General features: G+C 40.7%; 1 protein-coding gene across 6 annotated transcripts in view; it reads right to left on the reverse strand.

The window, feature by feature from the left end:
* Window positions 1–5,174: 5,174 nt before the first annotated feature.
* The window catches only part of ATP6V1H (ATPase H+ transporting V1 subunit H), a 159,008-nt gene continuing 149,104 nt past the window's right edge, over window positions 5,175–15,078 (reverse strand). For all 6 annotated transcript variants that reach the window (XM_089678430.1, XM_089678431.1, XM_089678432.1 and 3 more), the window contains one exon: window positions 5,175–5,542. In XM_089678430.1, the coding sequence (XP_089534556.1) occupies window positions 5,482–5,542 (61 nt within the window). In that variant the 3' untranslated portion in view covers window positions 5,175–5,481. The remainder of the gene's footprint in view (window positions 5,543–15,078) is intronic.

Genomic DNA, 15,078 nt, shown 5'->3' on the forward strand with positions numbered 1-15,078 from the left:
GATAAAGAAGGAAACTGCCAAGAATGAAGCAGGGAAGTAACAGAGCGCAGTAAGGGGTAATAATTAGCCAAAAATAAGGCAGAGTAGGAGGAAGTAAGTGTAACACCAAGATAAGCCAGAGAATGGGATGCCCATCGGTAGAGAAATTGTATCTGCAACCGGTCAACCAGGTCGGCAGGGAGCGTAATATTCAATGCCGTGGTTTTAGACAAATTGATGTGAAGGCCAGATATAGTCGAAAAATGGTCCAATATGACCTGGAGGTTAGGGAGAGTGGTGAGAGGATTGGTTAAAACCAACAAAGCATCATCCACATAAAAGTTGGCCTTATACTGAGTGCCGGCATAGGGGACACCAGAAATATCCGGGTGATTTCAAATGGCTGCAGCTAGAGATTCAAGGGCGAGAACAAAAAGAGCAGGTGATAATGGGCATCCCTGTCTCGTTCCCCTGTAAATAGGAAAAGATGAGGAAAAGAAACCTGCATATTTAACAGAGGCCGAGGGACGAGTATAAAGCTGAGATCCAAGCCAGAAATGCGTCACAAAACCCCATCTAGACAGTGTATATGTCAAGTACTCCCAAGATGCTTTATAAATGTCCAGGAATAAAAGGAACCCTGGTATCCTGCGGCGATGCAAAATATGAATGAGATGGATGACTTTACAGATGTTATCAGCAGCTTGTCATCCCGGAACGAAGCCAACCTGATCTCGAAGAATAAGTGAGAGTAGATACTTATTAATTCGAGTGCTCAGAACCTTTCCTAGAATCTTCAAGTCCACATTTAACAGAGAGATTGGTCTGGAAGCTTCTGGTTCAAAGGCATCTTCAGATTTCTTAGGGATCATAGTAATAAGCGCCTGAAGAGACTCCAAAGAAAGCCGGGAACCCTGCTTCAAAGAATTGAAAAAGGCCGTCAAGTGAGGAACCAGAACGGTGGCAATTTTTTTATAGTAGAGCCCAGAAAACCCATCTGGGCCTGGAGCCTTGGAGGCCTTCAAAGATTTGATGGCTTGATAAAGTTCAGATTCAGAGATATCCGCATTCAGGGCATCACAGGCTGCAATGGATAAAGAGGGTAGATGCAGCTAAGCGAAAAAACTATCAGCATGTTCAGCGACAAAAGTGTCAGATTTTTGGTAAAGAGAGGACAAAAAATCCGCAAATCTATGAGTAATCTTCACAGGGTCTGAGGTAAGGCCACCGCCCCACATTCGGAGTTGAACAGGTTTATGCTTGCGACCTAGCAAATTAAGTTTTTTGGCCAACATTGGCCCCGGTTTATTGGCGCATGTATAAAACCTATGTCTGGCCCAGCAAAAAGCCTTCTCAGCTCGTGTAGTGGAAAGAAGATCAAGTTCAGCAGCCACCACATCTTGAGCTTTCCTATTGGCTGTAGTCGGGCAGGATTTCCAAGTAGCGTCTACCACAGCCAATTTCGAGGTCAATTCCAACATCCTCTTCTCTCTGGCCCAATTCCTGGATGAGGCAATCTGAATCAAGTGACCTCTAATGGTGGCTTTGTGAGCCTCCCACAGAGTGACGGCTGAGGATAGAGAACCCACATTGTCCGTAAAATAGGATTGAATGTGCGAAAGAGCCTGGGAGCAAGAAGCCTGAGTGGTGCGCAGGGATTCATTGAGTCTCCACAGAAATGAGGGCAGAGCCATACCAGAAAGACACAGTGAATAGATCAATGGGTCATGATCAGACCAGGGTGAGGTTGAGATGACAATCTTTTGAATTAAAGATAAATGTTGTACGGAAATGAAAACGTGATCTATTCGGCAAAAGCTCAGGTGTGGGGCCGAATAAAAAGTGTATTCCTGCGACGTAGGATGCATTTCCCGCCAGACATCAACCAAACCATAAGCTTGTAGCGTATCATGCAATTTAGATTCCTGAGAAAGGTCACAACGATCGGGTAACGACGATCGACAAAGGAATTAAGAGCAACATTCGAATCACCCAGCCAATAAGACAATACCACGTTGGTGGTGCGAAATCACCTTCAACAAGTGAGAAAACAAATTTGTGTTGAAATCTATTTGGTATGTAATAACCCACCAGGGTCACCTCCTGGTCCCAAAAGGTACCTTGGAGAAGCAAATAACTACCAGTGGGATCAGCTACTTCCAGGTTACAAGTAAACAGCAGATTGCGTCTAAAAGCAATCACCATGCCCCTATGCTTCTCAAGGGCTGAAGCAGAGAAAAAGGTTGGATAATGGTGAGAGAGGTAACGTGGCGGATTGAGAAAACCTTGTCTCCTGCAGACAGACTACGTCCACGTATTGGGACTTAAGATGATGGAACACTTTAGAACGCTTGGTCGGAGAATTAAACCATGGATATTTTGAGAAAAAAATCTTCAAAGGTTTTAAAGCCATACTGAGTCAAGGGAATTCAGCTGCCAAAGTACGCTTGGAATATCGGTCCAATCCTCATATGCAACCTTACTCTGGGCTGCTCCGGATCCGTGAGAAAAGAGAAAAAAAAAAAAACAGACAAGAAACAAGAGACAGAAGAAGAAAATGTACACTCTAAGGTACTGTAATGAAACCACAATCAGTGGAAATTGCGTCCCAACCGCAAGGACACACATAGGGGGCGGCTCTACCACCGGGCACATGGGTGCGTCAAACAACATAACACAAAAAGAACCTTCATGGGGAGGGGAAGAAAAAGGATAGAAAAAGGGGAAGGGAAGGGAGGAATGAAGAAAAAAAAAAAAAAAGGGGGGGGTAACATAACAAGCAAAAAAGGCAAAGTCAAGTACAGTACCTTAAGAAATGCATAATATGAAACCATAGTATATAAGGAAAATGTAAACATGTACTCAAACATATTAGAAATGAGGCATTCTAGGGTAACGGCCCCAGTAGATATGGCAGAGGACCACGAGCCAGGAGGTCTCCCGGTATATATAACCCCCCCAGGAAAAAAAAAAAAGAAACCAAGGAGCCGGTGGGAGCCGAGGATCCACAAACAAAATCCTAGTATAACAGTAAAATTAGCGGATAGTAAAATTAGAGGATAGGAGACAAAAAAAACGAAAAAAAAAAAAACTTACAGACATATCGCCTACCCCCCCCCCAAAAAAATTTCAACTCAAAGTTGGGCCGTGAGGAGCACCACCAGTACAGACCAGTATTGCATAGAAAAACATTTCAAGCTGTAAAACTGAAAACAAGCAACATATGAAAAGTTCGTCCAACAAGGGCCAGTCAGGGTTACCGCCCCATAAGAAACGTAAAGAGTCACGGCAATGGAGCAGGCCATCTGAAAAATGAAAAATCTTACCCATCCAACTGTACTCAACCTGGATCAGAGCGGGAGGATCCGGACAATGGAGGGGTACTAGGGAGGGAGTGTTTACGGCTGCCAACATTCTCCCATATATGCCCCAGCCGAGATGAAAGAGGATGGGAACCGGAGGTATCCCACGAGGGCAGAAGGTATAGCACCTACAGGGTCGACTTAGCCTCTTCCGGATTGTGCACAACATGGCTCCGACCTTGGTACGCGAACGGAAGCTTAAATGGAAAGCCCCATTGGTACTTGATGTGACAGTACAAGAGGACCGATGTGAAGGCTTTCATCTGTCGTCGTTTCTGGATGTTGGATAGTGCCAGATCCGCGAACAGCTGGTACGGATGACCTTGAAAGTGAAGATCCTGTTTGTCTTGTGCAGAGCAAAGGAGCGATTCTTTTGTACGGTAATAGGTGAATTTAATTATGATGTCCCTTGGAGAACCCTCAGACCTCCTCGGACCCAGGGCCCGATGGATGCGATCGAACTCCAGTCTATCGGTATCGCCGGATCCAACTCTTGAAAAAGCGCGGTAGCGGTGGATGTGAGGTCAACGATGGCTTTGAGCAGGCCACGCAGGCGAAGATTACCCCGACGGGACCTATTCTCAAAATCTTCCAGATGTATGAGAGCTGCGTCAAGCTCTCTTCTCAGATCTGAAAGGTCCTGTTCATGATTTTTGATCACCGCAGCTGCGGCGTCCATCTTATCTTCAAGAACATCAGTGTGGCTTCCCAATTCACAAATTTCCTTGGTGAGATGAGTCGCTAGTCTGGAGGTGGCTGTGTGAAGCTCCTGCTGCAGCATGGTCTTAAACCTGGCCAGGAGGCCTGCGTCCCGCAAGGGGGGCTGTGGGTGGTCCACGGCCCGCATGGAGGGCTGTGGGTGGTCTGCAGCCTGCAAGGAGGGCTGTGGGTGGTCTGCAAGGATGGCTGTGGATGGTCTGCGGCCCACAAGGAGGGATGTGTGTGGTCTGAGGCTCGCAAGGGTGGCTGTGGGATGTCTGCAGGAACATCAGGCAGGCTATCCAGTTCTGAGAGGGTGTCCAGGCCGTCTGGGAGTAGCGGCGGGGAAGCGGCGCAATTGAGGCCGGGGCTTATGCTGGCGAGTAGGCCGCATCGCGGGACCAGCTCGGCAGGCGGGCACTGGAAGCCGCGGACTTCTTCCCCATAGGTAGCGGGGGGGGGGTCTGCAGAGATAGAAGGTAAGGGTGGGGGACAGAACAAGCTCCCCAGGAGGCAGGCGAGGTGCGGAGGTGCCTGGCGGTGGAGGAGCGGGATCGGCAAGCAGACATCACCGTGCACTGCTCACGAGCGACCCCCAATTTGCTAGTAAATTCAAACACACACGGCAAGTGAATATAAATTGTTTATGGAAAGGAAAACACTGAAAGTATTTAAAACTTTTACACAATGGTGATGAAAATCTCAACATCGAGTAGCAGAAAATAAAGGCAAGTATAGGCACCAGAGTGTGCCTAGAACATACTTTTTTAATTTGGAAAGCTTTGCTTTAAGGTTCTTTTTAAAGTGATGTGATATTCTTCAGAAATCTCATCAGTTTCATGTAAAACTTTCACTTAAGTAACTTCAAAAGCTTTTTCTCACACACCATTAATAATTCAAGTTAAATATGTAATTTCACCATCAAGTGCTTACAGCACACATGAAAAGGAATAGAAAACTATAAAGACTTTTGTAATTTGTCCTAATAATTTCCTGTTGCATTCAATCTGCATTCCTTGCTATTCACTTTTTATTGTATAATGGCAACTTGAAAAGATAAAAATCAGTTCCTATTAATAAAAAAATCGGAAACAGATCCAGAGCACATTAAAACAAAACGAAGACTATAATGACTTTTTTTGGAATGTGCCATTTAATTGTGTTTTCCACATATCAATAAATACACAGGATGCATAATGACCACTATTCAGTTTCAGTACCTTTGACCTTTAATTAAGATCTTGAAATCCTTCCATGTCATAGTGAAAAACTAGAAAACACTAGAATAATTCACATTTATACTTTACTAGAACATGGATATTATTGGGAAGAGAGGGCACAACACACCAACTGTGGATAGCCAAAATAAAAGAAAGCAACTCCATGAACTAGATAAAGAGAAGCAGTTAGGGAACACCACAGGACACTGACAGAGATGCAGTTAGCTCCTTGCAGTCACTGCTGGCGGCTGTTCAGATTGCAGCTGTTTTCCAAGATATTCCCTGAAAGACACAAGGGATAGGAGTTAATAACCAGAACAGTGGTAGGGTGCACATTAGTTAAAGCAATGTCATTCTGGAAACGTTCCTGCTTAATTTCTTGACAATGGAATATAAGGGCGTCATTTAAAAAAGAATACTGGTTCTCAGTCTCTGCTTAATAAGTGGGTAGAGTCTTGCAAAACATATCTTTTTGCCGCTCTTAGCCATCAGTTCATACAGAAATTCTGGTGTATAGTGAGGATATAGCTTTAATTTAACAGAGCCAGTACTGCCAACTTGCATACAGCTGTTTCAGGCTTCTTAGCCCCCATCAATGCAAAACATGGCTTTACTAGCTCTATGGTGCAGGGCTTGCAAGTTCAGGGGAACAGTACAATTATTAAGGTCACGGTGAGCTGGTACAAAAGGAACCAAGCCCAACTCTAAAGTACAGTGGGATACAGCAATGCCTTGGTCGCTAAAATTGGGGAAAAGGAATGATTTTTATGACTGCACCCACTTGCCAATAAGCATGGACTGAGCTCCTTGTTTTTGGGTTTTGTGCTGGAAGTGAGACTGTAAATTTCTTCTGTTTTAGGAAGACAATGTTTTATCCAATGGTGTTTTAGAAGTGGTCTTTCGATTCCTCTTGTATCATCTCATCGCAGCCTCAATGGTTGTACTGTTCTGTTGCTGGTGAGTAACTTGAGACCTGACTTCGCACACTTCCCAGAAGCCTGCACACCTACCAAGCAGCAATGGTTATTTGTCTGTTGACAAATCACCCAGAATTATAATCAGCGGAAGTGATTGAGAGCTGTTCATACCATTGCACTGCATTAACATATGCGCTGGTGTGATGCAATGCCATTCATTTTTACTGGCACCCCAATGATCTATGCCAACAGACGAACTAAAACACAGCAATGCAGTACCATGCATTGCAGTGTTCTATTACAAAAAAATATTACTTGCACTTTTTTGGTGCCATACATGGCTCATGCAAATCAGGAACTACATATGTTAGTGCAACATACATACAGGCATGTTAAAGATGGGGAAGGAACTGCTTTAATGCAGAATGTTCAGGGATAAATGTATCTTTTTTTTTTTTTTATCTCTGCCATTTTTTTCCTGTTTAGTGTAAAAGATAGTATATTGTGGCATTTTTCTTTAAATTGATTTTTTTTTTCTCTTTATAGCTTAAGTAATAGCTAGAGAACCACCAAAGAAAAGTCGAAAGTAAATTAATAAAAAAAAAAAAAAGAAGATAAACATAAAAATCAAAAAGCCATAAACAAAGGTCTTGTTCTGTTTTGAATGCGTCAATCAAGTGACTGCATAGATATCTGTGCACATATCGAATAAAAATATAAATTATAACATAACAATGTAATGAATTTTATAGTATCCAGAGCCATAAATATTTAAATTAACTAAAAAAACAAAACAAAACAGTATTGAACACAGTAATAATAAAAAAAGATAATAAAGTATGTGTGTGAATATGAAAATCTAAAAAATATAAGTGAAGAGAGACATTTTTAGAAGACCCTTTTAGTCTGTGTGATTGTGGAGGTGCACATTAGGTTCCCATTTAGGACGCTGTTTACTGAAAACCAATGATCACGTTTATAATGAAGTAAACTATGTCGGTGAAAAGCTACTTTGCAGAAATGTGCAATTATCAAAGTAAACTAACAGGAAACTGCTAGAAATATTCTCTGAATACCTAAATTTTAACTGCTGTGTGTTTCCTCTGGGGGGGGGGGGATTCAACCTCTATTTGTCTTGATGACTGGCCACTGTAACCAGGACTGAAAGTGAGTGAAAATCCAGACTTCGAAGTTGTCACTGGAATGAGGGAAAAACTTCCAATGGGGGCACTTTTTACTGACAGCCATCTAAGAAAGGATCTATCTTCCAATGGACAGATCTCCACTCATTCCAGTTGTGTCTTGTGACCTCAAGTAAAGAAAAACAATTTCTCTTAGGAGCCACAGACAGTAAAAAAAAACATACCTTACTATAAAAAAAGGTGGCACAGAGATCATTCAACAGGTTTGTAAGCCTCTATCCATAAACACTCACAACCACTTTCAATGCTTATACTTTTAATCACTCTCTAGGGAGGAGCTATTTGGTGATCCAGTCATAACAAGTAGGTCTACTCATCAAATATACCATTCTGTCCTCCAGTTTTCAGTCATACCATAACACTGGCTATGTGGTCTCTGCTGAAGTGTGGTGGGCTGATGCTGGACCAATCAGCATGTCTGCTAGAACACTGATCCTTACTTCCCTTTGAAAAAGGGTCACATAATGGAGCATAGTACGGTTGGAGAAGTAACACTGCTCTTAGGCAAGGGTAATTTTATAGACTATTTTTAACCTTTGATTTATATAATATAGTGAATGCCTATAGGTTTTTGTGTTTTGCTGCCATCATAAGTTGCTATAGAATTTTTGGGTAAAATGGATCAGAGTGTTTTAAGTTGACGTGTATGGAACAATGCATCCCCCTATGCATGTCCACACCTTTCAGAGTATATGTATAATCCACTTTATTTTAGAGAGTGGAGGTGTATGTACATTGTAGTCATAGAGATGCACCTTGACCTTCAAAAAATATAATATGCTGGACACCGTTGTCACTCCTGTCCATAACCTGTACATACTGTACATCCAATAATGGACAGGCTCTTAATAAAGTGCTGGGCAAGAGATAGCCCCTTTCTAATGAGAAATTCTCATTTAATATAACCATTACACATAATATTAACCCATTATTATTATTGAGGGGGGCACTCAGGCTGCTAGTCTGGTGGGATGCTGAGCTTTAATGTGTAGCTACAGACTCTATGCATGATTTTTAGGGCAGCCTGAGTAAAATAAAGATGGTGGTCCTCCTTCACCCCTGGTGAGAATTTTTAATTAGGAAGGGGGCTTTTTCTCTCGCACGTTATTAAGAGCCTGTCTATTATTGGATATATATATACACAGGTTATGAACAGGAGTGACATCTTTGTCCAGCATATTATGTTTTTGGAGATCAAGGTGCATCCTAGGAGTACAAAGTACATGTACATACACATCTACTCTCTAAAATAAAGTGAATTATACATATACTTTGAAAGATGTGGACACGCATAGGGGGATGCATGCCAAACCTATTATGCTTCAATAGTGCTACTGATGCCACGGGTGCAGAGTTATAATCTAAACAAAAATCTTCTATGCTGTATGGGAACAATGTTGATTATAAATGCAGCTGTCCTACACTGCTGTGTTTAAACAAGTTTTATTACTCCCCGCCATTCAATGGAAATACATGGTCAGTGCCTAGTATACAATTGTTTTTCCTGAAACATCTAAAAGCGCATGCTGTCATGACCCCATTTCATTTGCTTCAGAGTGTAATGTGCCAGTAAGGTGCTTTTATGTCTAGATTTTGACATTTTACTTTCTAATACAGATATGTGATATTAGTGAGTCAATGATTTATGTACAGTATATTACTCATGTGTAAAAATGTCAATTTTATGGTTTAGTGGCTTATTAAATAGCATTGCTTTCCAAACTGCAGTCAACAGAAGAGAACACATTTTTTCTCTTTAGCTCCTAAATGTAATTTCTCAAATCGGAGGAACAATTCAGAAATGGCAAAGAATAATACAATTTTAAAAAACAGAAAAAAAAGAAAAAAATTATGAAACACGGTTTATAAAAAAAAGTGTACTAAAAATTTTATACAGACATTACAGAAAGTGCTGACAGTAGAACAGTTTTTCCCCATTTTGCAACTCCTCTCAAAACTCTTCTGTAAGCCATTAATGTACTATAATCCTTTTATAACCCTAAACTGGGAGTAAATGAATGCCAAGGAAAATGTGAGATAGAAAGGTTGGTATTTGATCTAAAGAATGTAGACAGATTTAAAACAGTTAGGGGGCTTTCATAGCATGATTGGTTGCTTGAAGTGAACACAGCTTCATTTCCTAAGCTCAGGGAAAATTCACTTTGCAGAGTGAACTTGCTGAGGGAACAATTTCAAATTTCTTTAGTAAATAAATCCCAAAGCATTTAGGGACGTGTCAGTCCCTAAAGACATAGAACTAAAGGCAAACCTTTTTTTCATTCTGGATAGAGTAAGGGAGGGTTTATTTTGCCATCTGTATCTCATTGGGGAGATTTTCTTTCACTTCCTCTCCCAAAGCCAAAACAGGACGTTAGAGGAAATCCCTAGTTGTCCCCACTATTCCGATTCGAGGGACAACCCAAAAATTGGGATTTTCTCTTACTTTCACTGATAATGGTAAACAGGACAAATAGAGAGGATGAAACACCCACACGGGGGCACAGGCAACAATAAAAACAGACAGGTGTTCAAATCCAAAAAATACTTTAAATTGACATGAGTGGTGTCATTAGGCAATCAGGAAAAAATAAATAGTAGGTGCCCAGGAGTCTGGCAAGAGATTTAAAAAGATCACCAAAAGATTACAAATCAGTCAGTACACTGCAAGAAAAAGAATCTACAAGTGGCAAAACTTTTAAACAACTGCTAATTTGTCCAGGACTGACCAGTCAAGCAAATATAGCCCAAGAGCTGTTTGATGCTAAAAAGTATTTAAGAAGCCCAACATTTTGTAAATATTAGTTTGACAATGAACAAACAGGGAAAGACTAGGCCTTACAGAACAATGTGCTGAACGATCAATCAAATATAGCGTTTTTTGGTAAAAGAACAGTAGACATACTTTCTACAAGATGGAAACAGCACTTCAGAAATAGAACTTCATAACTGTGAAGCATGGAGGTGTAAACATAGTTTGGGGTTGCTTTGATGTTACAGGGTCTGGGCAGTACAGTCATCAAGTTAACTATACACTTTAATTGAACTGTAAAAAAAAAAAAAAAGATAATGGTGCGAAGCTTAAAGGGTTAAGGACTGCCTTAGTCAAAGTCCTGATTTGATTCCCATTGTGATTTTGTAAAGGGATTTTGAAATGAGTAGTTTAAGTAAGGAAACCAACAACTAAAGATATTTTGCCATATGACGTCCTCCCACTCTAACGACGCGTGAGCGGCTCTGGGATGACGTCGGTGTGACGAAACCGGTTGGGCGTGGCCTACACGATGTGGACGTTAGAGAGCCTTGCTGTTCTGTGCTGTATGGAAGAGATCCGCGGTGAGCGGTAATTGTATCTCACCTTTTTTGCGATTGAAGCTGGTGTCTGTTGGACACCTTGTTTGTGAGTTTCCTTATACCTTTTTTATTAAAGAAATAAATGAAAAAACGTATTGCACCATTATGTTCTCTTTTTTTGTCCCTGAGTGTACTGTATGCTCTCATGGAGATATGAGAGAGTGGAGAAGTTCATCATAAGAGCTTGGGCTGCAAAGTTGTTTGACTGTGATTATTACTATCCGGAAGTATCTGAAACATCACAATATCTATTTGGACATCGGGTTCATTGCTCCCAGAGCATAAGTGCTGTTGCTGGTTTATAATCTGACCAGCCATTAGCTCTGGTGAGTTCATTTAATCTCCTTTGGTGGTGGATTTTTCACAATTGGTTCAAGTCACTGAAGATCTATATATATATATATATATTTTTTGGACACTAATATATATTTTTTTGGACACTAATTTATGTTTGGTCACTATAATTATTTATTTAAAACACTAAATGTTTTTTTGGATGATGATATACACCTTTGTATAAATTTGTTATTAGCGCATACCTTTTTAATTAGGATTATTGTTGCCAAAATTTATTTTGGGTGGGATATGCTGCTGACACTTTGGTGTTTTTTTGTAAATGGCGCTTTTTTCTTTTTTAATTTGGTAAAGATCTAATGTCTGCCTGTGCAAACATGTTGAAGTATTAAATTTCCATGGAATGTAGGTACATCAAAAAGACTCAAATTGGAGAGCGGCTCAATCAACCCCCAAGTTTACTGGAAGGTTTGAAAATGCTTTCGTAAAATCTTCTCCAGACTGCTGTCTTCATATATGAATCCAGATCACAGACAGAAATATTAAAATGAAGAGAGGCTAACTGTATGAATGGCTGAGGTGGAAAGCAAATGCCCTTCTACGAGACATGTACTCCAGGTAGTACTGTAAGTTTCAATGCTGGATGTTTGGTGCATACTGTATTCTACAGTATCAGTAAATAAAAAGTTATAGTGAAAGCAGCAGCAGTCACACATGGGGCATGCTTCATTAGTGGAAAATTATTCTTACACGACTAATGTCCAAAAATATTATTTTCCCCATAGTTCAGGGTTTTAATATGTCTGCTTTCTAAAAGAAAGCATGCCCGACAGCTCCATCAAGCTATAGCATCCCAGCTATGAGTGACACAAGATGTGGAATTTAAACAGAATTTACTTCAGATAATACTTAATAGCTTAACACCTGATCCCTTTGGATTTCAAGATCCATCTGCACATTACACTATGAAATGAAACTAAGATATGCAAAATATATTTCAGCCTTTGTGCTCTACGTGCAGCTGAATAGCACCTTACAAAAAGCTTCTTCATAATAAGCTATTAAGTGACAAGGAGAATTATGGCTGTCTGTCAAAATGAAGGAAAAGTACAAATAACCGTATAAGTAACTATTCTATGAGCTCCTGCATGCTACAAGGGCTGCTTTGCTTTCATTTATTTCATTTGTAATTTGCCTATATTATGAAAATGGTTATTTACTTGGCTGCCAGAATAAAGCAGTGCAGGCATTACAGAAAATGAATGATCATTATGGTTATTTGCACTTAGCATCTTTCGAAACATATTTAAGAAGAAGCCTCTAAACCAATTCAACACTGTCCGCAAAGACATATGATTTAATATCCATTTGCTGTTATTTTAGGTTTACTACAGTTGATATAAAAAGTCCTCACACCCCTGTTAAAATGTCAGGTTTCTGTGATGTAAAAAAATGAAACAAATCATTACAGAAATTTTTCCACATTTAATGTGACCTATAAACTCAACTGAAACAAACGGAAGTAAACATAAAAAACTAAAATAATGTGGTTGCATAAGTGTGCACACCCTCTTATAACTGGCGATGTAGCTGTGCTCAGAATTAAGCAATCACATTCAAAATCATGTTAAATAGAAGTCAGTACTCACCTGCCATAATTTAAAGTGCCTCTGATTAACCCCTAAGAAAGTTCAGCTGTTATAGTAGGTTTTTCCTGACATTTTCTTAGTCACATCCTACAGAAAAAGCCATGGTCCATAGAGACCTTCCAAAGCATCAGAGGGATCTCATTGTTAAAAGGTATCAGTCAAGAGAAGGGTACAAAAGAATTTCCAAGGCATTAGATATACCATGGAACACAGTGAAGACAGTCATCATCAAGCGGAATAAATATGGTGCAACAGTGACATTACCAAGAACTTTACGTCCCTCCAAAACTGATAAAAAGACGAGAAGAAAACTGGTCTGGGAGGCTGCCAAGAGGCCTACAGCAAAATTGAAGGAGCTGCAGGAACATCTGGCAAGTACAGGCTGTATGGTACATGTGACAACATTCTCCCATAGTCTTCATATGTCTGGGCTATGGGGAAGAGTTTAGCAAAAACACATCTGAAGTCTCCCAAAAGCATGTGGGAAAATGTGTTCTGGTTGATGAAACCAAGGTTGAACTTTTTTGTCCATAATTCCGAAAAATATGTTTGGCGCAAATACAACACTATATATAATATTGGCACAAAACCGTCAAGCTTCTGCTATAAAACTAAACATGAAGAGGAACTTCATCTTTCAGCATGACAACGACCCAAAGCAGACATCCAAATCAACAAATGGCTTCACCAGAAGATTAACGTTTTGGAATGGCCCAGCCAGAACCCTGATTCCGATCGAAAATCTGTGGGGTGGTCTGAAGAGGGCTGTGTACAGGAGATGCCCTCGCAATCTGACAGATATGGAGTGTTTTTGCAAGGAGGAGTGGGCAAATATTGCCAAGTCAAGATGCGCCAAGCTGATAAACTCGTACCCAAAAAGACTGAGTGCTGTAATAAAATCAAAAGGCGCTTTAACAAAGTATTAGTTTAAGGGAGTGTGCATTTATGCAACCATATTATTTTAGTTTTTTATTTTTACTTTCCTCCACCTAAAAGATTTCAGTTTGTTGTTCAACTGAGTTGTACAGTTTATAGGTTACATTAAAAGGTAGAAAAAGTTCTGAAATGATTTATCTTTGTTTCATTTTTTTTACATCACAGAAACCTGACATTTTTACAGGGTTGTATAGACTTTCTATATCCACTGTATGTGAACATTATGGAAAAGGGGAGTGAATACAAAGTTAAAAGATGGCCACATACAGGCAGATTGTTTTCAAGCCTTCCACACTCTGAACACTAGTTTTTGGAATGCATTTTTACACTTTAGAGTGAATCTGTATACCCATTTAGGGCCAAGTAACAGGTTATATGCCTTTAGCTTGCCATTCCCCCCACCCAAAACACTGCTGATACTTACATTACCCACACTTCCCTATAGCCGTGTTCACCCACCCACTGGAATCTAGTGAAAACCCAATAACTCTGCATATTGGGTAATATGCAACATTCTTCTTCCAACGATGTAGTACTGGTCCTGTCAGGTGGTGAGTACTTAGCTCTCTGTATGTTCCTATACAACTGAGTTTAGGAGATAAGCTATGAAGGGCATCCTATGCAAATGAAACACATAGGTCAAAACAGTAGTGCCCATAGGCAATTGTTAAGATTTAGCAAAGACTGTGTAGCACTTATTGTGAAGGGCAGGTAAGCCAGGAGGCAGCCCATTTCTCCTTAAAAGGGAAGTCTGGCCAAAGCTTTTTTGCCCATTCTTCTCTTCTGGGTCACAGGAGTGCACTTTGGTCTTGTGTGACCCAGAGTCAGCTACTAGAGGACTAAAGCCTGTCAGCTGACCTCACAGAGCCACTCCAGGCTCTGGAAAGATCCCGACCATACTGTCGGAATCCACCCAGCTGCCTGACACCTGGTTCCAGCTCTCAACGCTTGGCCGAGAGCTGAAGCCAACTATGCCCTCCTTTTTGAAAACCCCAAACTTCTTCTTTAGCCCTGGTTCACATTAGAATGCAATGCTGGAAATCTGCGATCTGTGCATGTTTCCTGAACCACATCCAAATGGCACTGCCTTTGTGAACTGCAGAGGGTGTCAGTGCAATGGACACAGATGCTCTCAGATGAAATTGTGCTTTGCTAGGTTTCTGAGGTTCCATCTAGCCACTCTGCCATAAAGCCCAGATCAATGGACAGCTACAATGATGGATGTAAAGCGCTGAGCAAACTGTTGGCGCTATATAAATCCTGTATAATAATAATAATATCATAATGTCCTTCTGGAACATTTTAGCATGTGCACACAGGATCTCTGGAGCTCACTCAGAGTTATCATCTGGTTCTTGGTCACCTCTCTTACTAAGGTAGTTCTCCCCTGATTGCTCAGTTTGGCCGAGCGACCAGCTCTTGAAAGAGTCCTGAATGTGCCAAAGTTATTCCATTTGATAACTATAGCT

This window comes from Staurois parvus, unplaced genomic scaffold, assembly GCF_062004578.1.
Source record: "Staurois parvus isolate SC_StPar_1 unplaced genomic scaffold, SC_StPar_1.0 ptg000205l, whole genome shotgun sequence".
Taxonomy (NCBI): domain Eukaryota; kingdom Metazoa; phylum Chordata; class Amphibia; order Anura; family Ranidae; genus Staurois; species Staurois parvus.